Source organism: Salvia splendens, chromosome 20, assembly GCF_004379255.2.
Source record: "Salvia splendens isolate huo1 chromosome 20, SspV2, whole genome shotgun sequence".
Taxonomy (NCBI): Eukaryota; Viridiplantae; Streptophyta; class Magnoliopsida; order Lamiales; family Lamiaceae; genus Salvia; species Salvia splendens.
Genome location: NC_056051.1, coordinates 22,370,528 through 22,398,313, shown reverse-complemented (window position 1 = coordinate 22,398,313; position 27,786 = coordinate 22,370,528). Strand labels below are relative to the sequence as shown.

General features: G+C 38.0%; 3 protein-coding genes across 5 annotated transcripts; 2 read left to right on the top strand and 1 right to left on the bottom strand.

Annotated features, from left to right (window-relative positions):
• Nucleotides 1–659: 659 nt before the first annotated feature.
• Nucleotides 660–15,855, top strand: LOC121782443 (ATP-dependent DNA helicase Q-like 2). 3 transcript variants are annotated; one of them, XM_042180292.1, is made up of 20 exons: nt 666–866; nt 1,239–1,459; nt 1,924–2,070; nt 2,148–2,363; nt 2,958–3,062; nt 3,161–3,265; nt 3,356–3,478; nt 11,411–11,499; nt 12,112–12,148; nt 12,221–12,254; nt 12,705–12,757; nt 12,849–12,926; nt 13,003–13,068; nt 13,508–13,574; nt 13,658–13,711; nt 13,980–14,087; nt 14,432–14,496; nt 14,898–14,976; nt 15,181–15,398; nt 15,562–15,855. In XM_042180292.1, exons 1-20 carry the CDS (start codon nt 800–802, stop codon nt 15,721–15,723), a joined length of 2,094 nt encoding a protein of 697 aa, XP_042036226.1. In that variant the 5' UTR covers nt 666–799; the 3' UTR covers nt 15,724–15,855. The 3 variants fall into 3 exon arrangements, with proteins under 3 accessions (XP_042036227.1, XP_042036228.1, XP_042036226.1); XM_042180293.1 differs by lacking the exon at nt 15,562–15,855 and having other exon boundaries at nt 660–866; nt 14,893–14,976; nt 15,181–15,317; XM_042180294.1 differs by lacking the exons at nt 14,898–14,976; nt 15,562–15,855 and having other exon boundaries at nt 660–866; nt 15,181–15,381.
• Nucleotides 15,856–16,221: 366 nt separating this feature from the next.
• Nucleotides 16,222–19,219, top strand: LOC121782557 (eukaryotic initiation factor 4A-3). Its single transcript, XM_042180441.1, has 8 exons — nt 16,222–16,600; nt 16,754–16,994; nt 17,131–17,211; nt 17,591–17,698; nt 17,794–17,913; nt 18,145–18,312; nt 18,715–18,801; nt 18,910–19,219. The coding sequence occupies exons 1-8, from the start codon at nt 16,296–16,298 to the stop codon at nt 19,021–19,023; spliced, it is 1,224 nt and encodes a 407-aa protein (XP_042036375.1). The 5' UTR covers nt 16,222–16,295; the 3' UTR covers nt 19,024–19,219.
• A 281-nt stretch (nt 19,220–19,500) lies between these two features.
• On the bottom strand, nt 19,501–21,737 carry LOC121782466 (protein MOS2-like). Its single transcript, XM_042180325.1, has 2 exons — nt 20,126–21,737; nt 19,501–19,878 (listed from the first exon to the last, which is right to left on the bottom strand). The coding sequence occupies exon 1, from the start codon at nt 21,534–21,536 to the stop codon at nt 20,163–20,165; it is 1,374 nt and encodes a 457-aa protein (XP_042036259.1). The 5' UTR covers nt 21,537–21,737; the 3' UTR covers nt 19,501–19,878; nt 20,126–20,162.
• Between the last annotated feature and the right edge of the window lie 6,049 nt (nt 21,738–27,786).

The following is a 27,786-nucleotide window of genomic DNA, read 5'->3' as shown; positions in this document are numbered from 1 at the left end:
GACTTTAAGCATCGCAACATGGTAAAAAGGTAGGACTAGCCAATAGCCTAGCACTAGGACTAAACAAAAACACATCTTCCCACGTCATTAGGACTTAGGACTTCCCACTGAGTCTGTCACATCATCAGGACTTCTCACGGCCCAGTAATAGGCCAGCACTAAGACTAGCCGACGCCCTAGCCAAGCAAACAAATTCACAAATACGGAATTAAAAATTCAACACGAATACGGAGAAAAATGCAACCATTTTGTTTCATAAAAAATATACATACTTCAAATTAAAAAAATTAATAATTCATTTTAATTGTTGGTGTTTATCAAATATTTAAAATATGAAGTGCATTCAGTTGTAAATATAGAATATAAATAAAAAAATTTAAAATAAAAATAAAAAAATCGGCTAGCACTAGGACTAGCAGACGTAGTCCGTGGATGAGAGCTCGTCCTACTTCGGGACGTCTGTCGCATTAGCCTAACGCAATAGTGGACGTCCCCACGCCCTTCCCGTTAGTCATCCGTTGTGGATGCTCTACATTTCCAGACCTACAAAATTTTAAGAAAGAAAAAAATTAGAATTAAAATCATCATTACATTATTTCGTTTGTTGATGTTGTTGGGCCGACGCTGATGGTTTGAATTGGAGGCCCAATAAGCTTCATGTTCTTCGACTTCACATCCTTTTCTTCACCAGAGAATACACAGCAAAAATTTCGCGGCGAAACCGAGACAATTTCGATTTTCTGTGTGTTTTGAGAATTTCGTTCAATTATTTAGGAAAATTAACACTTTAATAAGTGAAATGGGGACAACCGAAGAAATTTTAACGGAGCTTCTCGGCGTTGAAATGGAACTTCAGGATGTTCAAGGTATTTCTCCGTTATATTTTAATTAAATGTTTTTTTGTTGCTTTCCTTTCACCATTTCCTCCCAAAATATACTACTCCATTGTTGCTGTTATTCGGCATTTCCCGCCATATATTTGGTATTTTTTTACATGTTTTATTAACTGTACTCAATCAAATTTACTTAAATATGGTAACCTCCGATAATCATCAACTGTGTCTTCTGCTTATTTCTCAATAAAACTTGCTGTTTGTGTTTTACAATTGTCTAGAATTTTCAAATGACATAAGCTAATGTAGCTAAATACACTTCCATTTTTTTGAATTGAGTTTTTATGAGTAATATAGATGGTGATGCTAAGTTTCTAAATGTTCTGATTTTATGCTGTTGCCCAGAGCAAATAAAGGCGTTGCTCGAACAACAAGAAAATTTACATGAGAGGCAATCCGAACTTAAAGCTCTACTGGAACATAATGAGTTATCTTGGAGCCATGGAGGAGATGAAGCTTCTGTTTCTGTGGAGAACTGGTCTGGGCCATTTGAATGGGATTCTCAAGCTGATGATGTTAGGCTAAATGTCTTTGGCATATCTGCATATCGTGCAAATCAGCGAGAGGTTGGACAAACCTATCCAGATATGATTTTGAGCTGTTTTCTTTATAAAGAAAATTAAGTTGAACTTTCAATGTGATTTTGCGTTGTCTCACTGAAGAATCCACTTGTGTTATTTTTTGGCTGCCTTTTTTAGAGTTTCAGTTGGTTTTTAATTATATATATCCTGTATTAAATCCATGGAAAGGCAATCTTGTTCTGCCTTAACTAAACCCATTTCTGTGTCCATAGAGTAGATTGCTCGTTTAAATTCTGATGAGTGTGATAGCTGCTGGTTCTTGTATTCTACTTGGGATCAAGATATGTATACACATTGCAGCGTGTTTCTTTGTCTGCTCGATATAAAATATATTCCATTTGTAGTAATTCAATGAAATAAAACTACAAATGTATCTTAATTCACGAGATGCTAGTTTGTAAAATTTATTCAGTTATTGCATGTCAAAGTTCGTGGTCTTCTCTAAACAGATCTTAAATGCAATCATGAGTCGAAGAGATGTTTTAGTGATCATGGCAGCTGGGGGAGGCAAGAGCTTGTGCTACCAACTTCCAGCAGTCCTCAGAGAAGGAGTGGCTCTTGTTGTTAGCCCTTTGCTGTCACTTATTCAGGACCAGGTTGTTTTTTTTAATGGATATTTGTCGAATGGCTTATAGTTAGGGAATAGCAGTTCTGATTTTACTCATTTCTTCAGGTAATGGGTCTGGCTGCTCTGGGTATCAAAGCTTTCATGTTAACATCAACAACCAACAAGGATGATGAGAAGTTCATTTATAAAGCTCTAGAAAAGGGAGAAGGAGAGCTGAAAATATTGTACGTCACTCCAGAAAAGATATCAAAAAGCAAGCGGTTTATGTCAAAATTGGAGAAGTGCCATCATGCTGGTCGGCTCTCTCTGATTTCCATTGATGTAAGTATATGAATGGCTGATTATTGAACTCTTCCTTGAAACAACCAATGCTGCTCTTACTCCCATGTAGACATGTTCATTTTTTTATTCATTTCCTTTTCTGTTTGGGTAGGGGGTTGGTAGTTGAAATGATTTATATATTTCTGAGGTTAAGGAGGCAATCTTGTGTAGAGTTATCTTTTGTGCTATTTAGGACTCCTGATATTTAAGGTTTATACATGATGTCATATTCTGGTGTAGGTAGCAAGACTTAATATTGTTAACCTGGAAATAGGACAAGTAGAACCTTGAGAGATTGAGTAACAATGAGCCCCTCAGGAATTGGAAAAAATTATCTATAATGCTGGACAACAGGAAGATTCCATAATCAGAAAGTATTTGAAGAATGGAATTGTGCACTGCTCCATAATATTGGATGAGGAAACAGTATTTGGACTAGCTATCCCATATGAGAAAACTCAGTATTTGGACTTCTTGTATTGTGGTTTGGTGATCATGTGACCGTTCACTGCAGTTTTTTTTCTAGAGGGGTTTATTGTAAGGTAATTGCTTGCTGATATTTCGTGGCACAATATTTTTCTTATCACTCTCCAGGAGGCACATTGCTGTAGTCAATGGGGTCATGATTTTCGTCCAGACTACCGGAATCTTGGTATATTAAAGACTCAGTTTCCTGATGTTCCCATGGTTGCTTTGACTGTAGGTCATGTTCTTCATTTAATTGATAAATAAAAACTTGGAAGGTTATTGGTTGTATATATTTAATTGCTCTGTCATTCATTTTATATTGTTTGTAGGCCACTGCAACGAAGAAAGTACAAGAAGATCTGATTGATATGCTACATATTCCAAGATGTGTCAAGTTTGTCAGTTCGGTCAACAGGCCCAATCTCTTTTACATGGTATTGCTTTCGTTCTTGCTTCCTTTCCAGTATATTTAGGTGAATTAAATCTTGACTTACTAGCCTCTGATAATGTAAAATGATTCACAGGTACGAGATAAATCATCCCTTGCAAAGTCAGCAGTTGATGACATAGCTGAATTCATACAAACATCATATCCAAATAAAGAATCTGGGATAGTATATTGCTTTTCTCGAAAAGAGTGTGAACAGGTATATAGTACTCCCTTCGTCCCCCAAATATTGTCTCACTTTGACCCGGCACGGGTTTTAAGAAATGTAATGAAAAGTGAGTTGAAAAAGTTAGTGGAATGTGGGTCCTACTTTTATATATTAGTTTTATAATAAAATATGAGTAGAAATGAGTTAGTGGAATATGAGGTCTGTTGTGACAGAATAGAGCAATTGTGTAATCGAGACAAACAAAAACGTAAAGAGACACAGAATTTACATGGTTCGCCAATTGGCTACATCCACGGGCAGGAACAGAGAACAAATTTTATTCAGATTGTTTTCAGATTGTGGCTACAGATTTCCATAGCTACAGATTACAGAATTACATAGCTACAGATTTCAGATTGCAGAATTATGTGTTCTACTCCCATATAAATAGGCACACATGAGATTGTATCCTAATTTGGAAACGTAATCCTATCTCAATTAGGAAAAAGGTTAAAGGCATACTAACAAATCTCCACCTTGACTTTAATTCTCCCTTGCAGATGCATCATTATAATGCCAGATACCAAACTTCTCTTTTCTTGCCTCAATTTGCCCTCCTTGGGCAATTAGCAGCTCATGACGTTAACCAAGTCCAGACAATGTTGAAACTTGCTCTGAGGGACCGGCTTGGTGAACATATCAGCAGGATTATCAGTAGTACCTACTTTCTTCACCTCAATTCTCTTCTAATTCTTCAGAAAATGATACCTCACATCAATATGCTTGGTCCTTTCATGATGGACCTGATCCTTGCTAAACAGATAGCACTCTGACTATCGCAGAACACAACAGCTTGCTCTTGATGTAGACCAAGATCACCAACTAGCTCTTTCAGCCATATTCCCTCTTTGGCAGCTTTTGTCAATGCCATATACTCTGCTTCATTCGTAGACAAAGTAACTGCAGCCTGGAAAGTTGCCTTCCAACTAACAACCGAACCACCAAGAGTGAAAACATAGCCAGTCATAAATCTTCTACCGTCAACATCTCCATAATCAGAATCAGAATAACCAAACACAGAACAGTGAGTATCACCTCCATAAACGAGACCAACATCAGACGTACCTCTCAAGTAACGAAAGATCCTCTTTACAGCCTGCCAGTGTTCCTTTCCAGGCTGCCCCATGAACCTGCTGACAACACTAACAGCATGTGCTATGTCTGGTCCATAGTATACATCAGACTCCCTACTGCATTAGAGTATGGAACTCGAGACATGTACTCCTCCTCAGCTTCAGATTTCGGTGCATGATCAGATGACAGATGAATGTTTATGGTACTTGCAGTATCAATAGCCTTTAACGTAGACATGCCAAATCTTGACAAAGAAAGCTTTTTCTTTTCTCTATCCCTAGAAATTTCTATGCCCAGGATTTTTTTTAGCACCCAAATCCTTTATATCAAATTCAACACTGAGATGAGCTTTCAACTTCTGAATTTTAGACTTCGACTTTGCAGCTATAAGCATATCATCTACATATAGAATGAGATAGATCAAGGAACCATCATCAACTGGACCATGTAGCTGTATCCCAGCTGGACCCCTGCTGGGCCAGCTGGACCATAATCCCAGCTGGACCATGTAGCTGTCAAATCTTTTATACCATTGCCTAGGAGACTGCTTTAGTCCATACTAGGACTTCTTCAACTTGCAAACATCCTTGCAAACATAATCCCTCCTTGCCAGGAACCACGAATCCCTCTGGCTGAGTCATGCAGATATCTTCTTCAAGCAATTCGTGTAGGAAAGCTGTCTTCACGTCTAGTTGCTCAAGCTCCAGATCATAATGTGCAATCATCGCTAGTAACACTCTGATGGAAGAGTGTCTGACCATTGGTGAGAAAATCTCATCGTAGTCAACCCCCTCCTTCTGCGTGAACCCTCTTGCAACTAGCCGAGCTTTGTATCCATCACCCTCATCTGCTGTGGTCCCTTCCTTTTTCTTGAATATCCATTTGCAAGTAACAATTTTTCTCCCCTTAGGCCGTTTGACTCAGATTTTTCCACAATGATTCCATCTCCTCTCCCATTGCAGCGAGCCATTTAGCACGCTCACTGCCCGGAACAGCTTCCTTGTAGGTGGATGGTTCTGCAGTGGATGGTTCATCCTCCACCTCACTGGCAACCTGTAGTGTATATGCCATCATGTTCTCAAAGCCGTACTTCAACTGACCTGTCCTCCTAGCTTTGTCAAGAGCAATGCTTCTTTGACGAGCTTCTGGATGAATATCAGAACTAGTAGTTTCAGCAGTAGTGTGTTGATCTTGTCCACCTTGGAGTTGTGATTCACTATCATCGTGAGTGACTTCTAGCTCCACCTGTTTATCAACACTTCCAGAATCCTTTGCACCGACAAACTTCACAACAGAGCTGAGCATAGATTTCTCATCAAACACCATATTCTGACCGTGAATAACTTTATTCTCTGATGGAGACCAAATTCTATACCCCTTAACTCCTTCTCCATAACCTACAAATACTCTCTTCTTAGCTCTTGATTCCAATTTACCCTCACTCACATGATAGTAAACAGCACTCCCAAAAACTCTCAGCAACAAGTAATCTGCAGACCATACCTCATAAGGTGTCTTGCAGTCAATGCCAGTGTGAGGTCCACCGTTGATCAGGTAACACGTCGTGTTTAGTGCTTCTGCCCAAAACTTCCTAGTCAAACCAGCCTGGAAAAAAATGCATCTCGCTCTTTCCAGTAGTGTCTGATTCATGCGTTGTGTCACACCATTCTGCTGCGGTGTATGTCTAATAGTGTGGTGTCGAACAATCCCTTTGTTCTTGTAGAACTCATTGAACTCAGACGAACAGAACTCCAGACCATTATCAGTTCTCAGTCGCTTGATCTTCTTCCCCGTCTGTTTTTCCACCAAGGTCTTCCACTGTTTGAACTTATTGAAGGCGTCACCTTTATGCTTCATCGTAATCACCCAAGTCATCCTTAAGTAGTCATCAATCATCGACACAAAGTACCTGTGACCTCCAATAGATTCAGTCCGTGATGGACCCCAACAATCCATGTGAATGTAGTCGAGCGTCCCCTTGGTCCGATGAACACCCTTCTTTGGGAACTTGTAGCGATGAATCTTCCCAAAAACACAATGTTCACAGAAATCCAGATTCTTCACTTTATGCCCAGGGTGAAGATTAAGCCCGTCACGATGGAACCTTTCAATACATTGTGTCTGGATTTCTATGCACAAGGCACCACGTTTCAAGGCTGTCAGAACCACCTTTGAACCTTTCATAATATGCATTACTCCACCTTCACCTGAGTCCCTTACTGTCAAAGGTGCTTAATTATATCAAATTCTTCGTCATCTGTGGAACATGTCTGACATCGTTCAAGGTGCAGAACACCACATCATGTGTCTTTATCCTGATAGGCCAATGCCAATCACCTTGCAGACAGCACTGTTGGCCATGGTAATATTGTCTCCGTCTATCTGCTCGTAAGTGGCGAAATACTCCTTGTGCGGACATAGATGGTAAGATGCTCCGGAGTCAAGAATCCACACATCATTACAGTGTGGATGTTCATTTGCAACTAGCGCTACGCTATCTTCAGAGTTTGTGTCATCAGCTTTTGCCATAGTTGCTGAACCGTTGGCATCCTTTTTCTTGCCCTTTTTCTTTTTCTTCTTCGAGCAATCATTCTTCTAGTGCCATGGTTCTTTACAGTATCTGCAAATGTCACCGGACTGGGGATGTCACGCTCGCATTTCCTAAGGATAGGAAGCACGGTGGATCGCGACTAGGAGAGGAATAAAGAAGCGGGGAAGAAAGGGGGAGGACAAGAATACTTGACCCAAAACATTTAATAGAAGGAAGTTCACTTCAAAACATTGTACTGTGACGACATTACTGAAATTAAAGTAATCAGAGTTAAATAAAAATATTGTATCGGATTACAAAGCAGCGGAAAGACCAAGAGGTAGATAATGTCGAGTATGACGACACGACACTATCCGGAAACCAAGTGAGACACCTTTTGACCTTAACTGCTCAACATCCGTCATCCCCATCGCCGCTCAACCTGCACATTAAGAAAACAACATGCAGGGCTGAGTACTTGATGCACTCAGTGGACACACGCCAAAATCCTAGTTTGTCATGCCATAACAGTGTAACCTTGGGGTTTTAAGTGTAAAGAAAATAACCCAAGTACACTAAAACATATTTCACAAATTCGACTGCGCAGTCATTTTCAGATATTGCCACCCTTATTCCCACCATCATACACTATCTGATCTAACGGGTGACAAGGGGCGTGGCCACACCCCAGGTCAACTAGACCGGCCAACTTGCTCTCAGATGGCTCCCGGTCTCGTGTACACTAGCCTGAGGGTTCGCAGCCCTACAGACCCGAATTCGATTAAACATATGTGGTAAACCACTTCAGATAGGTTTCAAAGCAAAACGGTTGGCAAGACAAACAGTTCACCTCCATAAACATTTCCGGAACAGAGTCCGTATTAAAGATAACCCACAAAATAGTAGGGTAGAAAAGCCCACCTCAATTGCTTAGCTTTTAAATAGTTCCCTTCTTCAACCACAATTTCCTCGTAAAAGATCACCCTTTTGAAAGATAAATAAATGTCATGATTAGAGTCAGGAAAGACGAGGTTTAAACGACAATGCATGATTCCTACGTGGATGACTTCAACATCTAGCACGTTACACGTACACACACTTAACAACATCTTATAAGTCAATCACACAAAATCACACGTCCGAAACACACCACGCACGCACCCGACACGCATACCACGCACCCACGACGCGCACACGACACACACCCGAAACACTCGTACTCCCGGTATACCCTCATTGTGCAAACGGCTCACTTGGCTCGGAAAAGGTTCGGAAAAGGCTCGGTGTCTCGGCCTGGCTCGGCACCTCGGCCGACCACCTCGGCCGACTGTCTCGGCCGCCTGGCTCGGCACCTCGGCCGACCGTCTCGGCCGCCTGTCTCGGCACATGTCTCGGCGTCTGGCTCGGCCCTGGCTCGGCACCTGTCTCGGCACCTCTCTCGGCACTGGCTCGGCACCTGTCTCGGCATCTGGCTCGGCATCTGGCTCGGCGTCTCTCTCGGCACTGGCTCGGCACCTGTCTCGGCATCTGGCTCGGCATCTGGCTCGGCGTCTCGGCCGCTGGCCCGATCAAGTGCACACCAGTTTTCCCCCAACCAACGATTCTCAAACCTTATACGACACTCACACCACACATTCTACATCCCAAAACACACCCGAAAACATGAGATCAAACCTCCAAAACTCTCCACTACACCACCCTAGGCCAAACCCTAAGTCTCTCGGCCAACACACACAAACCACCCGAACCAAACGTTAATTCCTCCGAGCCATCCCCTGGCCAATCACACCCACATACATCACAATATCAAAGCACCCAGATTCACACCCATTGCACAAAAACACATCACCCAGAAACGTACATCTCGCAGAACTGCGCAGTTTACTTACAAAAATCATTATAAAATCATCCGACGTCCAATGAAGCTGAAATTTACACACCACACAGAAGACACACCCAAGTTTATACAGTTAAAATTTCGTACCAAAAGGAGATCGTTTGATCAGTCAAAAAGGGGTCGGAACCCACTGTCAGTCACTACCAAAAACATCCTCAACACAAACACAAAGCCACAAAACCTATTCAGCATCTAAAACATTCCAAATTCGTCCTAAATGCATGTGTTTTCGAAATTGGCATGAGTTAGGGTCTTGGGTTACCTTTCCCGGAGAGTTCAAATGTAGTTCGAAAGCCTTCCCTACTCCGACTCCAATTCGGTACGAGAGAGAGTAACACCTTGACGAATCTAAGAAATCGATGAGAGGGAGTGAGTGGAAAAAGAGAACCGAGAGGGAGAAAGAGAGAAACCTTACCGGTGTTGAGAACAATTGCGAGAGAGAAGAGAGAACGAGCGATGGTGAGAGGGAGAGATTGAGAGAGTAGATAGTTTTCTATTTTGGATCGGTTGTGAGGAGTGGGGAGGTTGAGAAAATAGTGGGGAGAGGGAGAGAAGGTTTCGAAAAAAGAGAGAGGGAGAGGGAGAGAAAATTAGCTAATTAAGATATTTAATTCATAAATTAATTAATTATCCCAATTACACATTGCTTAGGTAAAAACATAACCACAAAAAATAATATAAATCAATTAAGACTTACCAAACCATATCTTAAACAAGATATTCACAAAATTCATTCCTTAAAAAAAACAATATTCAATATTTTTTTTCGGATATTACAGGGGACCTTTGGAACCTTTTGAGTTTGACTTCTTCTTTCCAAATTTCTTCTGTCCCGTAGCAGATAATCCCGACGCTTGACTTTCTGTGGCTGAACTAGTTGTCTGTTGTCGATCTTCTCTGATGTGGAGAGTAGATCAAATATCTTCCTGAGACAGAGTTTCTTTCCCAGTCATAAAAGACTCAACGAAATTCTCAAATTCTCATACGACCCGAGCAAAGAAACCAGCAGAATTAAAGCAGCATCCTCATCTTTTACTTTAACATCAACATTATGCAAATCCAGGAAAATTTTGTTCAAATTTTCCAAATGATCCCGAAGGGGCATACCTTCCTGCTTGCGTAATCGGAACAGACGTTGCTTCAAAAGCAACTTATTAGTTAGAGACTTCGTCATGTATAGACTCTCCAACTTCGTCCAGAGGGCAGCCGCAGTTTCTTGATCAGCGACTTCGATGATAACATCGTCAGACAGGCACAACATGATTGTCGAGTGAGCCTTTTCATCCAGGGTTACCCACTCATCATCCTTCTCGTCTGCCTTTTTCGCTTTTCCCTTTTCCCTTTTCCGTTAGTGTCGCCCACAATCCAGCAGAGACCGCATCTTGATTTGCCATAAACCGAAACTATTTCTCCCAGTAAATTTGTCGACCTTCTCGTTCAGAGCAGACATCTTGATCGATTAACACAGAAACCTAACAGATGCGGAATTCAAAACCCTAGTCTGAAAACTAGGCTCTAGATACCTGTTTTTTGTGACAGAATAGAGCAATTGTATAATCAAGACAAACAGAAACATAAAGAGACACAGAATTTACGTGGTTCGCCAATTGGCTACATCCACGGGCAGGAACTGAGAACAGATTTTATTCATATTGTTTTTAGATTGTGGCTACAGATTTCCATAGCTACAGATTTCAGATTGCAGAATTATAGGCTCTACTCCCATATAAATAGGCACACATGAGATCTTATCCTAATTTAGAAACATAATCCTATCTCAATTAGAAAACAGATTCAAGGCATACTTACTGGGTCCACTACAAAAAATGGTAAAAAGTGAAATGGGACAAACTTTGGGGGACGGACGGAAATGGAAAAATGGGACAAACTTTCAGGGACGGAGGGAGTATCCTTTATAGCCTTTCTGGTTGGTAAGTTTGCTGTTGACTTTCTCTAGGTTTGGTGATGATATTAATTTTTGACCGGTAGAACTGTCTCTAGGTCTTTGTACAGGATGGTTGGGGAGCGTCAGTTGGGTGATAAGGATCTGAAGTTTTACTTGGAATTATTTGATTTGCTGCCTTCTAAATCTCTTTGCCTCATATGAACTTCCAGCCTGATGTAGTACTTATCTGGAACTAGATTCGGATCGATACTTTCTATGGTTACTGTCTTTTATTATTTGGCATGAAGATTGGTCATAGTAACTTCTTAGTAACGGTTAATGCATGTGATTTTTCTGTATTCTACATTCTGAAGATGATATCAATAAATTAGAAGCTATGCTCTGTGACTAGTTCAAGCATATCTAACTAGGGTTGGATAAGATGGTTGGATTTTTGTATTTTGAAAAATCAGTTTTCTTTAGTACGTCCTTTAGTTGTTGAAGTTTTTTAGTTTATTAACCATCCATATATGATAGGTTGCAACAGAATTGCGAGAGAGGGGAATCACTGCTGATTATTACCATGCAGATATGGATGTCCATGCTCGTGAGAAAGTTCATACAAGGTACAAATTGGCAATTTGCTTCTTCATGCGCCTAGTGTGACACTTTTAAGAATGCTTGCATGGCATTTGCATTGCATCTATGCTGCTAGACTTAAGAAATCTTAGGCTGAGAAATCTCTTAATATTCTTTGCCAAAATTTTGGACGCTCTCATTTTGCTTTATCCAGTACAACAACAAGATGAATAATTGCTTCTTTACAACGTAGAGGTTTTATTTGAGTACCAGTCATTACTTAGGAATCTGGTATGGGAAATGAATTTTTGCTTTTGGAATTGTGAATCAGGAGTCTTTAGTGAGTTCTGGGGACATCTGGCCATACCTTTTCCCTTGGGACTTAAGTTGCTATACTCTAGATTGGAATTTTGCTAATTGACAGACCACTAGTGTACAACATGATGATTGCTATACAGTATTAAAGATGAATATTCCCATGAAGAAAAGTCCTAGCTGCACTAGGTTTTCCTATTGTTTTCAAACTTGAAATTGCACATTGCGAGCTTTTTGGGGCTGTAATGTTTGAAACTATTTCTCAATTTCTGACTAATCTGATGCTTACTTGTTCTATGATATGGTTTCCTTAACTGGTTTATCTATGTGATATGATACCATAGGTGGAGTAACAGCAAGTTACAAGTCATTGTTGGCACGGTATGTTTGATTATTTATTACTTCAATATTTTGGTTGCAAAAAAAAATAATGTGGTCTTCGATGTTGTGCAGGTGGCTTTTGGAATGGGAATAAATAAGCCAGATGGTTAGTATCTTGTGTTGAATTTGTTATCATGCTGAAAGTTGGAGGCTCACTTGGATTATATGACTGGTCGACTATATGCTAGTAAATAAAGTGACTGCGCCTTGCATTTTGGTTAAGACTTAGAATCAGTTACTTTAAGGAAGAGAGGTAGTTGAGGCCTTGACAAACTTTTCCTCTAAATATAAATTTTGAAATTGTGACATCAAAGAACTCAAGTTTCTTGCTTTTCCTTCAATGTAGTGAGTTGCTAAATTTTCTTAAAACAAGTTATGTCCTTGATACATAGAGCATTCCAAATCTGTCAAAAGGAAATTTAGTTTACTGATGAGTTTTCAGTTCTCTAACAGCATAAATATGGCAATTCAAATTATGTACTTACTGTCCTTTTATGCATTCATGATAACTCGAGATTTCCTATTATGTAATGATTAACTAAAAAGCTGGTTGTAGTCAGGTTCGTTGTTCATCACAGCCTAAGCAAATCAATGGAGACATATTACCAGGTTTGTGTTGAGTGAATTTAGTTTTGCCTTTGTGGTCTTCATATGTATTGTTTATCGTATTACTGGAAAGCCTAATTTTCTCTTACCAAAGGAGAGTGGTCGAGCAGGAAGAGATGGGCTTCCTTCTGAGTGCTTGCTATACTTTAGACCAGCTGATGTTCCTCGCCAGGTAATTTAGTTAGTGATCTGTTTTTGACTCATATATCCTCATCATTATGAATCTTATGTTAACAGTTTTTCTACAGAGCTCAATGGTTTTCTACGAAAATGCAGGGTTGCCAAATCTGTATGACATTGTGCGATACTGTCTGGTAAACATCTCCTATCAGAAACTAATATTGTAAAAGGTTGAGATTATCCTTTAAAATGATTAGCTTTCATTGCCCATCCTATGTGATCAAATATCTATAGATATAAATCCAAAACGACAATTAGTGAAGTGCTTATTTAACAATTCTATCTTTTGTTGTATTCGTGGACATCCATCTGTCTTGACTAGTTTGTAGTAAAGTAAATAGTTCCTTCAAGTGAGTTATAAGGAATTATGAATAAAGGCTACCATGGACTAACATTAGGCCCCACTCTGATTTGCTACACAACTACAGTTTTGGATTTTGATTCTTTCTTCTTAGTTGTCTTTGTATATCAAGGTTTTTTTTAAATGTAGACTTCCAAAGTCTTAATATGACTAGCTTATCTGCTTTTTGGAAATTTGCAATTGTTGTTTCAGCTTTCATCTCTTTTCTACAGTCTAAACAGCAATGTCGGCGGGGAGCTATCTTTAAGCATTTTGCGGAGCCTTTACGAGATTGCAATGGTACAACTTAGTGCTAGCTGTTGCTATTTTAATCAATTGCTTTTTTCCTCAGAACTGCCCATCTAAGTTTCTATTTTTCTCAGGGATGTGTGATAATTGTGCCTCCAACAATGAGTTCAAGGAGCTGGATGTATCTGGTAACTTCATATGATTTTATGACTAAACAGCTCTTACTTCCTGATTTAATAGTTTATGTAAGCTGAGAATTAGTTTAACTGTGGACAGTTATCAAATTTTATGAAATGGAAGAAAACTGAATTTCCCTTTTCCACTTTGGGTTATGGTTACCTTGTAAACATGATGGCAAACCTAATAATCCATTTGATTTGACTGGTCAAACATGCCTCATGTCAACATTTGCCATATGTGATTAAGTTATATCTGAATAAATATGTAAAAATGCAGATCATGCAAAATTTGTAGTATCAATGTTGCAAGAAATACTAGAGAAAGAGCAAAGGGCAACAATGTTGCAATTAGTTGACAAGATGAAGATCAGAAACAAGGATATGGGTATGTTCCTTCTCATGGTTCAATTCCAAATATGAGTTGCCCTCATATCTTTGACCACTACAAACTTGCTAAAATTGGCTCTCTTGTTCTGAATTTCGGATGCTAATAAATTTTGACTGAATATTGATTGATCCATCCAAAAACAACACGCTTTTCTTTGATCTTTTGACCGATATAAACATCTTCAGAGGATGATTTGTGCACGCATATATACAAATATTGAAATCTTTGAAATCATACATTTGTCCCGTGGAAGGTGAAATGCAAGTTTGACTGCCCTGTAACTTGATTGATGCCTAAGTTCACAAATTTACCCCCCTCAGAATTTCATGGAATTCATGCAGATCCCGTGCTAAAAAAGGAGCAAATGGAACAATTAATAGTTCAACTTGTAGTGGATCGTGTTTTGGTATGATTTCGAGATCCAGTTCTCTTTTTCTGTAATCACCATTTTCTACACCTAAGAGTAGCCTTTGATATTTGATCTTCAATACATTTTATCATTTTCTCTGAACTGTTCAAAAGTAAAACAGCAGAGAGGGTCTGCTACTATGTCCTTCTGTTGTGAACTTTAACGAGTGAGTTATCAGCAAATAATACTCTTGAACTATGAAAGAATATATTGGATAGTTCCTGTCATGCACTGCTTGATTGTTTTGGTCCTGAAAATGAAATAAAACACTATTCAGTTACAGAAGGTATACTTTCTTTGGTTCATAGTTGTTCAGATTGTGTGTTGCCCTCTTAGTAGAAGTCGATTTCAGTGAGAACTTTTATCATTTGCCTGTAACACTTGCTCCTCTAGTGCAGAAAGAAGAATTCCAGCACACTCCATATACCACTAATGCGTATGTGACCGTGGGGCCTTTAGCAAAGCAAGTATTGCATGGTTGGTGCATATTTAGTTGGCTCTAATCATCTGAAAGTAATGTATTATTGACTGTGCCTCAGCATGAAGCAGGCATACCAAATCAAATACTTTGTTCTAAACAGATGCTTGATATTACAGCTACGAATCACCTTTATATGACAGAAATTTGGTAGCACGTGATGCAGTTGATTTGAGCATGTTATGTATTTGTGTCACTTGCAGGGAAGAAAGCAGTCAAGCTTGAAGTTCGTTCTGGACAGAAAAGCAGTCTGACTAACTTGAAATCTAACAAGCGCAGCAGATCTAGCGGACTAGAATTTAAGCTTGATGAGCTGCGAAAGGAACTTGCTTCGCTTGATGGTGGGATTTTCCCTCACTCGGTACTATCCACTCAGCAAATCAGCGTGTTGAGTGAAAAGAAGCCAGAATCAATGGAAGAGGTGCGCTTGCTAAATCTTGTTTTTATCTTACTTATGCTCCTTGAGGCCGTTGCTGTGCTTCTGCATGGCTGCTGCAGTTTGCGCGCATGTATTTCTGTAGACCTTGTTACGCTGCGATTCTTTCTGAAACTCAAAATGGTTGTTTGGTATTTGCCATTTGCAGTTAGAGAAGATGATCGGAAAGGTGAAGGCTGAGAAATATGGTGAAAAGATTTTGGATGAAATCAAAAGTTATGAACCCAAGAATGAGATAGAAGAGGAGCCTTCTGTTAAAAAAAACAAGAAGCCACTAGTTGTCATAGAAAGCAGTGAAGATGAAGCATGAAAATAGTTTTTATATGATGTGCTAATCATCATCAAATATTAATATTGCATTGTAATTGGATTAACTGCAACCGTGCGACTCTGAATCAAGTTAATTTATCTAATTTGAAAAGTATTTTGTTAGTTGTTATTAGATATATGTATGGACCTTTTCGATATTTTTTATTTAGTTATGCTTGATGTGTTACAAAAAGAAATAGAGTTTTTAATTTTGCATTATGGTGTGGAAAGACAAGACCATTCAATTTAAAAGATCTCTGTTAAATTCACACATGAGTTACCGTTAGTTTCAAGATAAATAGGAGTAATAAAAAGTTACTACTACACTTTTTTTTTTCTAAATCTACATATATTTAAATTGAAAACGGTAATCTTATTTCTTAAATTATTATAGCAAGATAATTAGATAATGTATTTATTTACTGTATTATTTACAAAAAATCGATTTCGAATTGTATCCGAGTTTAATTCTGACTACATAATCTGCCTCCACGTTGTCACAAATAAAACATTTTGGGGGGAAAATAACCTAAACTAGGGCTTTTTTCAACCGGCGAAATTCACTCAGCCAATATGGCGGGGATCCAGAGAGGCGGCAGCGGCGCCCGGCGCCCGGCAATGGAAGACGATTCCAAGCTCGTGTTCGAGACTTCGAAAGGCGTTGAGCCGATTTTGAGCTTCGACGAGATGGGTATAAAGGACGATCTCCTCAGAGGAACCTACAACTACGGCTTCGAAAAGCCTTCCGCTATTCAGCAGCGCGCGCTTGTTCCCATCATCTCCGGACGTGACGTCATTGCTCAGGCCCAGTCCGGTACCGGCAAGACTTCCATGATCGCGCTCTCTGTTTGCCAGATTGTCGATACCAAGTCTTCAGAGTACGTTCCGTGATTTTCGATATAAATTGATATGGTTATAGTTTCTTGATCCGTGCCTTTGAGTCAATTGAAACTGCATTATGATAAACAGCATAGTTCAATTGGTGTTTCTCAAATGCGATTATCTTTTAATGTTGTTTTTTTGTAAATCAGAGTGCAAGCGTTGATACTATCACCTACGCGAGAGTTAGCTTCCCAGACAGAGAAAGTGATATTGGCGATTGGTGACTATATAAATGTGCAAGCTCATGCTTGTGTTGGAGGCAAAAGTATAGGCGAAGATATTAGAAAACTAGAGCATGGAGTTCAAGTGGTGTCGGGCACTCCTGGCAGAGTCTGTGATATGATCAAGAGGAGAACACTACGCACTAGAGCAATCAAATTACTAATCTTGGTGAGTCCTTTTTTCTTGTCATTTGATGTACCTGCCATGGTTGTGCATGATATGCTGTAACTTTTCTGTGCTAGTTCAATTTCCATGACATGATTTTGTAATGGTTCTTACCTTGCTCTCTCTTTAATATTGCCAGGATGAGTCTGATGAAATGCTTAGCAGAGGGTTTAAGGATCAGATTTATGATGTCTACAGATATCTTCCACCAGATCTTCAGGTGATCTCTATGTGCATGTGTGTATTTAAAATCATTTTTACAAGTTTGGGCTCCACATGCTATGAATTGTTAGCAAAAAATATATTCAGGGATTTGTCTTCTATTCTATTGTATATTTATTTTGAAGTAGTAGTAGAATATTTTAATTAATGAATAGTGTAGTTGGTTTGCTACAGCCACAAGCATATTTGATGTCATATCTGAAGACCACCTTTAGCTGATTTGTACAAAGACCTCTCTTCACGGGTTCATCCTTTTTTTTCTGTTCTTTTGTACCACTAATTTGTTGTTTATCATGTTGTGTGGCTAATGCTCATGTGAATCTTGAATGTTGTATGTTTTTTAAATAGTACTTGATTTATTGCAATTGGTGCTGTAGGTTGTGTTAATCTCTGCTACCCTTCCAAATGAAATATTGGAGATCACGAGCAAATTCATGACTGACCCGGTTCGTATCCTTGTAAAGCGTGATGAATTGACTCTTGAGGTACATTTGCTTTTATTTTTACCATTACGGGCTTCTGTGTTTTTTTCACAACTTTTACTTTTGGTGTTTGATTCTCCATGTTTTGTTTATGATAGGGCATTAAACAATTCTTTGTCGCCGTAGAAAGAGAAGAGTGGAAATTTGATACTCTATGTGATTTATATGATACCCTTACAATCACCCAGGCTGTTATCTTCTGTAACACCAAACGGAAGGTAATTTGTCATTCACATTAATGTTAGAGTATGAAAGTGTTTGCTATTCTGTTAGTAAATTGTTGTTTTGATTGCCCTACATTCTAGAATCCATTGAAACTTCCTCAATTACCTTAATGTGAATTCCATTTCTTCAGTTACCTTCCCTTTCTTTGAATGGCGATGAGTACTATCAGACATTTTTTCTAATTACTACTATTTGTGCAAATTTTTCCCCCTTGTTTTGGACAGGTGGATTGGTTAACAGCAAAAATGCGCGAGAATAACTTTACTGTCTCATCTATGCACGGAGATATGCCACAAAAGGAACGTGATGCAATTATGGGAGAGTTTAGGTCTGGCCAGACTCGGGTTCTTATCACAACAGATGTATGGGCAAGGGGATTGGATGTCCAACAGGTAACCATATCTTTAGAGGATTATGTCTTTATTATGAGAAGTTTGTCATCCCATGTTCTTAATTTGCTTTTCTCTTGCTATCTCCAGTCCACCAAATCTTAATTTCACAGCATCTAACTGATCTACTTAGTCAACTGTATTTATTATAGTATAACGGACTTGTAGGCTATGAACATTCTCTGTTTACTAAGGTAGTAGTGAATTCTTCATATTTGTATGTTCAGGGTTCCACATTAGAAGGTATGCAGTATCTTAAATTTGATCAACAATGTTATTTGGATTCCTAAAACAGAGCTATTATTTTTAATCTCCAGTCTAAAATCTTCTTGAATTTTTGTTTGCTTTGAGGACCGTTCATCATCTCATATCTCTGTGTTTGATATTTTTGTTTTCATTTAACAGGTATCTTTGGTGATAAATTATGATCTTCCTAACAACCGTGAGCTATACATTCACCGCATTGGGAGATCTGGGCGTTTTGGAAGAAAGGTGAAAAGAAAATGCTTTCGATCAACTTGGCTAAAAAATTAGAGCACTATCTGAATCAACTGCCTGTGCTGGTGGAATCGTACTAACATATGTGGTTTGTTTGTGCAGGGTGTTGCCATAAATTTTGTCAAAAGTGATGATATCAAAATCCTAAGAGATATTGAACAGTACTACAGTACACAGATCGACGAGATGCCAATGAACGTGGCTGATTTAATTTAGCTGGCTGGTTGTGAGTGCAGCTGATTGGCTCAGCAAAAGGATGGACGTGCACTATGCTGGTTTTCGTTTTTCAGCATCTTGTGATTGAGAGGAATTGCTATTTTGTTTGAGTCCGGCTTTGTTTGTCACATGTGTAGATCCTCAACTGGAATTGTTTATTAGCATTGGCTTAGTGAATGTTGCTTCTATCTTTTCATGTGTTGTCTCAGTTCTCTAATTGCACAAATGAATGCAAAAGTTACTTAGCCGAATTGGAATGATTGAACACAGTCAGTTTTATATGATTAGTTATCTCAAAACATTAGTGTAACGAAATCTAGAATAAAAAAGGTAGCCAAAGTAACCGCCTAGTTTCCCAAATGATTGGCTCCAATCTCATTTCAAATATCAATTCACCTTGTTAAAAAGCTTCTCCCATGTACTTCAATTTTTTACTTAGTAGTAGTAGTAGTTACTTATAAAGTTAGTGCACAATTATTAACAAGTAACAAGGAAAAAAGGTATAGATTAACAAGTATTTTTGTCGGTGAGTTACATAAGAGAATAGGCTTAATGAGATTCGGGGGGATAGGAGGATGTCGTAATGGTACAAGGTAGAAAAATCAGGAACCTGATGAGGACTCTATATATTAAAATCACAAAGAAGAGGAGATGGGAAGGCAAGAAAAAAACCCCCCTTAATGCACTCACACTTCTTATATGGCACCAGTGGAGATCCCATACCATTACTTGAGGCTACAGGAGCCATCACCAAAGCCTCAAGTCCTTTCAGTGGTGGAAAAATCCCTCATAGCATCCACTGGCAAGACACAGTTCATCTAGGATTGGACTTCACGTCTTCACCTAAGCATTTCACTGAACAGATCCCAAATGAGCTAACAATACTACGCAGTTTTATCACAAGAGTGTATTTAGATGACAAGCTCCTGACTTTCACCAGCTTATACAATATCACTTTGAAATAATACATCAACTCATAGTAAAAAGAGATTCTCCATAGTTATGACATAAATATTTCATCTACAACAATAATAGCAAAAGAGTTGAAAGATTTAAGTTCCGCATACAATAAAACAGTGACAAGGGTAGGCTTTAGTTATACCTTACACCAGCAAGGCTAACAATAAAGAAGTCTGTGCTTAATAACCAATATCGCTTGGATCTCCTGTGTACTCCGCAATCTGCTCAAGCTTCACGTTCAGCAGCTCATGAGTATCAGCATCCCTAACCAGACCAGTCTCCTTTTCCGAATCCCGTTCCAGCAGAGTACCATACACACCCTTGTGCCTACCACACAAAACAAGGACAGGTCCTCCGCGCTTTGGAAGAGCAGTCTCTAGTAAATCCTGATCCACCCCTTGCACCAACTCCTTGCTCTCATCAACCGATATGTCACAAACCCCCAGCCCCACGACATCCATCACAACCCCTTTCTTCAAGTATAGTCTCCCACCCTTCAATTCCTGACTAACAATCCTTACCCTTATATTATTCCTCAACCAATCCACTCTCTCACTCCTTGCCTTCAACTTCTGTTCCCCACTCTTCCTCACAAGATTCCTATCATTTTTATCTCTATGCATATCACTCTCTTTAACCGTCAATTCCTTCAATTTTCTAATACACTTCTCCTCCCCTGCCGAACCCACCTCCACCACATCCCTACTTCGAACTTTCACCTTTTCATTGCTCTTTGACATCCTCACAACTAATAGTTCTCCACCATTTCTCACCTCCAAGATTCTACCTTTCATACCCATCTCTCTCCCATTTACTATCATAACTTCCTTTTCTTTAACAAACCCTTTCGTATCCTTCTCTTTCGCCCCCTTCATCTTCTCCGCCTTGCCATTGGCCGTCACTGGATTCGCCCCGGCATTACCATTGGTACTAATCTGTTTCTCCGGCACGGGAAGCTCATCACTGAAACCTAATCCCCCTCTATCTCTCTTCCTTGTAACCTCAGCAACCTTCACATCCTCCTTAGCATTGCGGCCAATCCCTCTCCCCTCTTTCCAACCGTACCCCGATAGCAACGCTGCACCAAACCCCTCCACCGGAACATCTTCGAATTCATCCAGCCCCGGGCCATCTGGTAAGTTCCCCAAATCCTCCCTCAGCCTCCTCAACTCCATATCCGAAATCGTTTCATAATTACCATTAGGAGCAACGCTCACAGCGGCCGAGGGTTCCCGGAGATTGAGGCCATAGCCCGTGGAAGTATCGGTGGGTTCGGGATTAGAACCAGGATCCAGCTCAAATTGTACAGCCGCATCATCGCCGTTCGGTTTGGAAATCGGCGGGAGAGTGTGGAGGTTTTTGAGCTTTTTATTAGGGCGCCACGCGTTTGGGATTGGAGCAATCGGTTTGATTTTGGATTCCTCCGTCGGCGGGGGCTCGTCGGAGCGAAATTCACTGACGTAATTGACGGAGGGAGAGGCGGCCGCCGCATTGGATGGCTTTTTCAGTCGATTGGATTGGGATTTGGCGTTGATGGAGAAGGAGAAACTCATCGTGGATTTTGAAACAAAAACCTTCAATCAAACCCAGCAAGCTCAATCAACGGACTTTCGAATTGTGATGTGTCGAGGAGTGTGAAGGGGATTGGTGGAGATCGAAATTTGGGTTTCGGAGTTGAGCGAAGATCCTTTGAAGTGTGAAGGAATTTAGGAGAGAGTAATGGAGGATTTCGCGAATAAGAAGAAGAAAGAAGAATGAAATTAGGAAATTAGGGCTTTTCATTTTTTCCTTAATTTGTTTTCTTTATTTGGGCCCAAATTATTGTTACCTTAGCCGAAATTATAGTTTCCTTACTTAGTTTTCCTTATTTGGGCCCAAACTTTAATAGACTATGTTTCCTTATTTCAGTCCGAATAAATTGCTATATGAAGTTTTTTTATTAAAATATACTCGTATAGTACTGTAAAATGTATTGAAATGTTTATATTTTATTTTTAGCTTATAAATAACAATTAAGTTTTTTCAAATATATTAATCCTAACATATTCTTTTATGTTAAACTATTTATTGGTTTAATATTACTTACACGTCATGATTCGGGATTATAAGTTATTGGATTCAAGATAAATCATGATTGGTGATGTACTATCACTTATTAGTTAGGGTATCAAATTATTTAGTTTCAGGTCAATAATATTAAACTCATTTTATAGCATTTTAAACTGTATATACCGTGGATGTTGGAACAACTTAAATGTGATATTCGCCCAAACAAAAATGGCAAAAGTTTAATTTGTACTCCCTTCGTCCCAACTAAGTTGAGTCGTATTCTTTTTTGGGATATCTCAACTAAGTTGAGTCATTTACTTTCTTACTTTATTCAATCACTTATTTTACTCTCTCTTTATCTTTCCTACTTTATTCATATTTCTTACTTTTCAACACATTTTTTTTAATCTCCGTGCCCATAAGTTTTGATTCAACTTATCCAAGCCCCTTGGCCTAGCGGTAAAGGGTGCTGGATACCGCGTCCATCCTGGAGGTCTCGAGTTCAAACCCTGGGTGGCGTAATTTGTCTTTCCTCCTTGTTATAGGAGTTAATTTGTAATTTCCTCCTTCATATATATGATATAAATATATGAAGTTAATTTAAAAAAAAAAAAAAGTTTTGATTCAACTTAGTTAGGACAGAAGAAGTACTAAGTATGACAACATTGACACTTGATATGATGACATTTCAAGACACATTTTTTTATTATTGACATGTTCACATGATCAGTATTGTTGAATAATACTCCCTCAGTCTCATAAAAGTATGTGCACTTTTCATTTTCGTCCGTCCCATAAAAATATGTGGATTCAATTTATGGAAAGTTATATCAATTTAATAATGTAGGTCTCACTATTCACTAACACTACTTTAACTATCATTCTCCTCCTCTCTCTTACTTTACTTTACCATACCATTCTACACATCTCTCTTACTTTACCAATTTTGTCTTAATTCTCGTGCCATATCCATTGCCTATATTTTTATGGGATGAGAGGAGTACTATTATTAATAATAATATGAGATTTATATTCTATTTTAAGTATTTCTAAGTTACTTGAATCATTTTTAAAAAATAAAGTATCAAGTCACACCTAGTTTATTACTCTTCATTTGTACTACTTTACACTCCTCTTTTTCTTATTTTATATTATATTTATTCAACCTTCTTCATTTTTCATTTATACTACTTTACACTCCTCTTTTTCTTATTTTATATTATCTTTATTCAACCTACTATATAAAACTTTTTTAAATCTAAAAAAATGTCTAGTAAGATAGGATTTCATTTTACAATCAAGCAATAGGGAACAAAAAGCATACATGTCTCCTTCTCCATTGAATTTTTCAAGACATTTCTCAATGCAAAGTAGTTAGATCGATGGTCACCTATAAACCTCTTGATTATCATTGTTAACTTTTATCGTATGTCGTTTTATAATGAAGCTAGGGAACCAAATGCATCCTTGTCTTGTTTCCTTCCCAATATGGATTATTATTCAAATCTTCAATTTTTGACCCATAACATTTTGAAAAATAAAAAGTCATGACGAAAAATGGAAATTAATAAACATATATATATGCATGTCTGATTTTACTCCTACAGCGCTCACATCCAGTTAACTTTTATCAGACATCTACCATTAAACAATGACCAAGTATCTTAGTCAAAATACAACATTATTTGACATTATCAAATTGTTATTATTACTAGGAGAGTGTTAATTAACTCAATACTTAATTGCTAACTATAATTAAATAATAGTCATTAGATAGTGGGCCTAGATCATTAGCCTTGGAATGTCAATACGATAAAAAAAACGTCAATAAGAGTATTAAGGTCAATTTACAACAAATTAGTTGTATCTAACTTTTGAAAAATATTTCATATCTTTAATACACATATAACTTTCATAAGGACTCTAACGAGATCTCACTTGCATATGTTCCGATGTCAAAATTTGAATTTTTTTTTAAAAAAAATTCATAAATTTCGTTAACAGCTTTATATCAATACACGACACATAATATGTCAATACAATGCTTGTACAATGTCAATATGAAATTGTATTGACATTGTCATGTCTTTGTGTTGATGTATTTCATACATTGTATTGACATTGTGTTTCTAAACTCTAAATTTGATAGTTGTTATTATCTTTTTAATATTAAAAAATAAAAAACGAAATTAGACATGGCAAATTGTAGACCGCAAGATTTTAAAATCTTATGATCTTAAATTAATTATAGTTAGCAATTAAATGATGAGTTAGCAATTGATCACTCCCTTTTTGTTATATTCTTAAAAACAAGTATTGATGTTTGTGGCTCCGTACGTGTACTCCATTTGGAGAAAATTGTTTTCACTTTTTTATGTATTAAAATTTATAATAAACCACTAAATTATGTCCCACTATTAGATTTACTACAATATTCAATTAATAATAATTTCGACTATAAATCTTAAATGTATACGCAATAATGATATTTGATAACGAAAATTTCAATTCGAATAGTAAAATTGGTTGAAATTCCTAAAGTTGAATATAACATTTTATTAAAAACTACTACTCCATAAAACATGTTCTATACCTAATCAAGATCCTCTCACAAAATTAATCTACTAAAACAAGGTTCACTCTTTGCGTGTTTTGTCGGATACATGGGGAACAAAATCCAACAGTTTCATTTGAATTTCAGTGTTGGTGATTTTTATTAGTCTATATATAATCATTATAAACGTGTGTTTCATTCATTTTAAATCTACAAAGTATTCAAAATTAGTACTATATAGTATAGGGCAATAACTGGATTTTAGTTTTTTTTATTGGGAAAAAAATGCTCAAAGCCAACATAGAGCGGCGAGCAAGATAGTTCTACGCAGAGCCAAAACCAACAACAAACAACAAAAAACGCACAAGAGCTCGATGACCCGCAACAAAGCCACAAGACAACCCCTACTCAACATGAAAACCAACAAGCCAACGTGCAAAACACTAAAACAAGAAAGTAAAACGAACTAGTACGGAAGACTAACCACTTGTGGAGACTTGACTAAAGAATATTAGTCATTTGGCACGGTGGCATTGAGAATCTTGAACACCTTCTTTTCACCCAATACCCAACACGCCCTAAAAGTTTTTTCTTTTCTACCTCCCAATTGGGGTGATACTTTCGGAATATTAACTTTTTGCGGATGTCCCAAATAGACCAAAGAATGATGAACAACATAGAGATCCAAAAACAAATTTCCCAAATAACTGGATTTTACGTAATTAAGAAATGAGAAATATGCACAAACACAAATAAATCTATCTTGGAAACGATTCACTTTTATCGACCAACACATCATGCGCCAATTGCTTGAGCAAACCAGTGAGTAAAAGCTTTGTTGGTAATATTACAATCTACAGTTCAAGCTTCAAGTCATTTTCGATGCATGCGTGTATATGACCAGTGCCTATTGTAACTCAAAAAAATATCTTATTTTAATCATAATTTTTAAATATATATATATATATATATATATATATATATATATATATATACTCCTACTATGCTAAAAAAAATTAAGTTACGAATCTTTTTTACGTTATACTAATATTTTTGTTTTAACAGTTGTCATGATCGACACTACGTTCGTTTATATTGTCTTTGTGGTTGCGCTTATAAAATTATGCACTTCTATATGTAGCTAGGAAGTTAAATTGCCTCTAAATTGATATAATTAACTTTTCTTGATTGTGTTGGCCAAAGATGCAGAAATTTATTTTATTAAGGAAATGTTTTAAATTTCAACGTAATAATTTTCATATGCTTTTTGTTCAGAGCATTAGCAATGGCGTCCGTCCTGGCGGAATTCGACCGGCGTGCCGGAAGTCCGCGCGGGACGTCTGCCATTGTGCAAGGGAGGCACGGATACGGACATCCGATGTGGACATCGGAGTTCCGCGGCGTTCCGCGGATATCCGTCGCGACGTACATGCGGACGTCCGCCATTGCGTTGACTCTCACGGACGTCCGCGCGGACGTCCCGATTATTGCATTAATTTCTTTTTTTAAATTGCGTTGTCCTTGGGGATGTCCGCCACTGTGCAGTGGGATGTCCGTATGACGTGGCAGAAGGTATTTTTGGGATGTCCGCCGGGACATCCGCACCACTGCTAATGCTCATATAAAGATATTTGCATAATATTTCACGTAAAATTGTGAAAATTCTATTATGCTAGTATATAAGTAAAAAAGAAAATTTTAATTTAGTAGGCCCTTATTATGAGCATGGGGCTGAAGTCATCACCAATGGAAACAATTCCTTTCCTTATCTTGACTTGGCTTCAATTCCTCAGTTGATTGGCCCATTGTTCATGGATTGGACAAATATCTATTTGACTGTATTTGCTAGTACAATATTTACTAATTAGATTTCAATGTTATCAATTTTGCTATGCTATCATAAACATATAGTATTTTTTGTTGATTAATGTTTGTGCACTCAAATCTTCATAGTTTCCGCTGGATCAGAGCCGTTAGAGTTCACTGTTTAACCGAGACCTCGTTCTATTCCAAGAATTGAAAGATCGAGAATATTACGTTGTGATATCCGTTCCATGTGTTGCTACTTATTTATAATATATTTTTTTAATGAAAATGTCCTAAATTTTTAATACAACGACATTACTCCTAAATTGTCAAATGAAGAATTTAATCAAAGAGAGGGAAAGGTAAAGATGGACCACATTTTCGTTAGATACTAGCTACTACTACTAGAGTCTATATATATGACCATATACATCGATTATAAATTCACTATAATGTGGAAATCAGATTTGAGATTTTTGCTTCTTGTGGCAATGAATATATTGAAATCTCACATGGCCATGCCATGGGAATGGGATCCCTTTAAGGTGACTAATGATCTCACTTGGACCAAATTCTTCCTCCTCACCTCTCTCTTCTTCTACTTCACCTTCATTGCCATTGAAATCATCTCATTAACCTCTCCAAACATCATGGGATTTGTCAAAGTCCAAATCAACAACTTCTCCCCCACTTTCTCCACTAGTTTCTTGGCTTGTCTGTTGTTGCCACAATTTGTATTCTGGTACGTGTATCCGATGATCTTGTTGTCGTTTTGGTGGTACGCGTGCGTCTCTAGCATCTTCACGAGCTTCGTGGCGTGGGCTAGAGCTCGGCTGTCGGAGATGCCGGAGTTGAGCATATCTATTGTGGCCGGGAACAATGGAGATGATGATATTGATGAGTTGCATGATCAAGTTTAGCTCATTTTCTAAAACAATTCATTTTGTTTGTTGCTTTTTATTTTTAACTTTTGTTGAATAAGTTGTACTACTACTTCTCTTGCATCAAAGTACATATGTTAATCACCCTTGTTCCATTTATGGAAGCAGATACAGAAAAATAGTTTGAAAAATTTGAAAACAGAATATAATACTCCCTCGGTCCCCAAAGAGTATGGGAAAATTTTTTAAATATTGTTAGTGGAGAATGAGTCTAACTTCATTAGAAAGAATAGAGTTTTCAAAATTGGAATTGTCATACTATTTGAAAACAGATGAAAAAGGAAATAATGCATACTCTTGAGAGACGGAGAGAGTAATGATTGAGGAGGTTGTATCTACTGGATAGAGAGAATGAGATTATATTTCATAACAACTTTAATTAAAAACATGTCGTGAATTGTGTAAACCAAAAAACTCATAATTTCCCTCGAAAAAGAATTGGAGACTCATGTC

Excerpts from the sequence above, each read along its gene's own strand:
- LOC121782466 (XM_042180325.1), bottom strand. The coding sequence starts at position 21,536 with ATGAGTTTCTCCTTCTCCATCAACGCCAAATCCCAATCCAATCGACTG.
- LOC121782557 (XM_042180441.1), top strand. The coding sequence starts at position 16,296 with ATGGCGGGGATCCAGAGAGGCGGCAGCGGCGCCCGGCGCCCGGCAATG. Across the intron at positions 17,914-18,144 it reads TCTGTAACACCAAACGGAAG|GTGGATTGGTTAACAGCAAA; the intron begins GTAATTTGTCAT and ends TGTTTTGGACAG. Across the intron at positions 18,802-18,909 it reads CTGGGCGTTTTGGAAGAAAG|GGTGTTGCCATAAATTTTGT; the intron begins GTGAAAAGAAAA and ends TTGTTTGTGCAG.
- LOC121782443 (XM_042180292.1), top strand. The coding sequence starts at position 800 with ATGGGGACAACCGAAGAAATTTTAACGGAGCTTCTCGGCGTTGAAATG. Across the intron at positions 12,927-13,002 it reads CAGCTGATGTTCCTCGCCAG|AGCTCAATGGTTTTCTACGA; the intron begins GTAATTTAGTTA and ends GTTTTTCTACAG. Across the intron at positions 14,088-14,431 it reads GATCAGAAACAAGGATATGG|ATCCCGTGCTAAAAAAGGAG; the intron begins GTATGTTCCTTC and ends GAATTCATGCAG.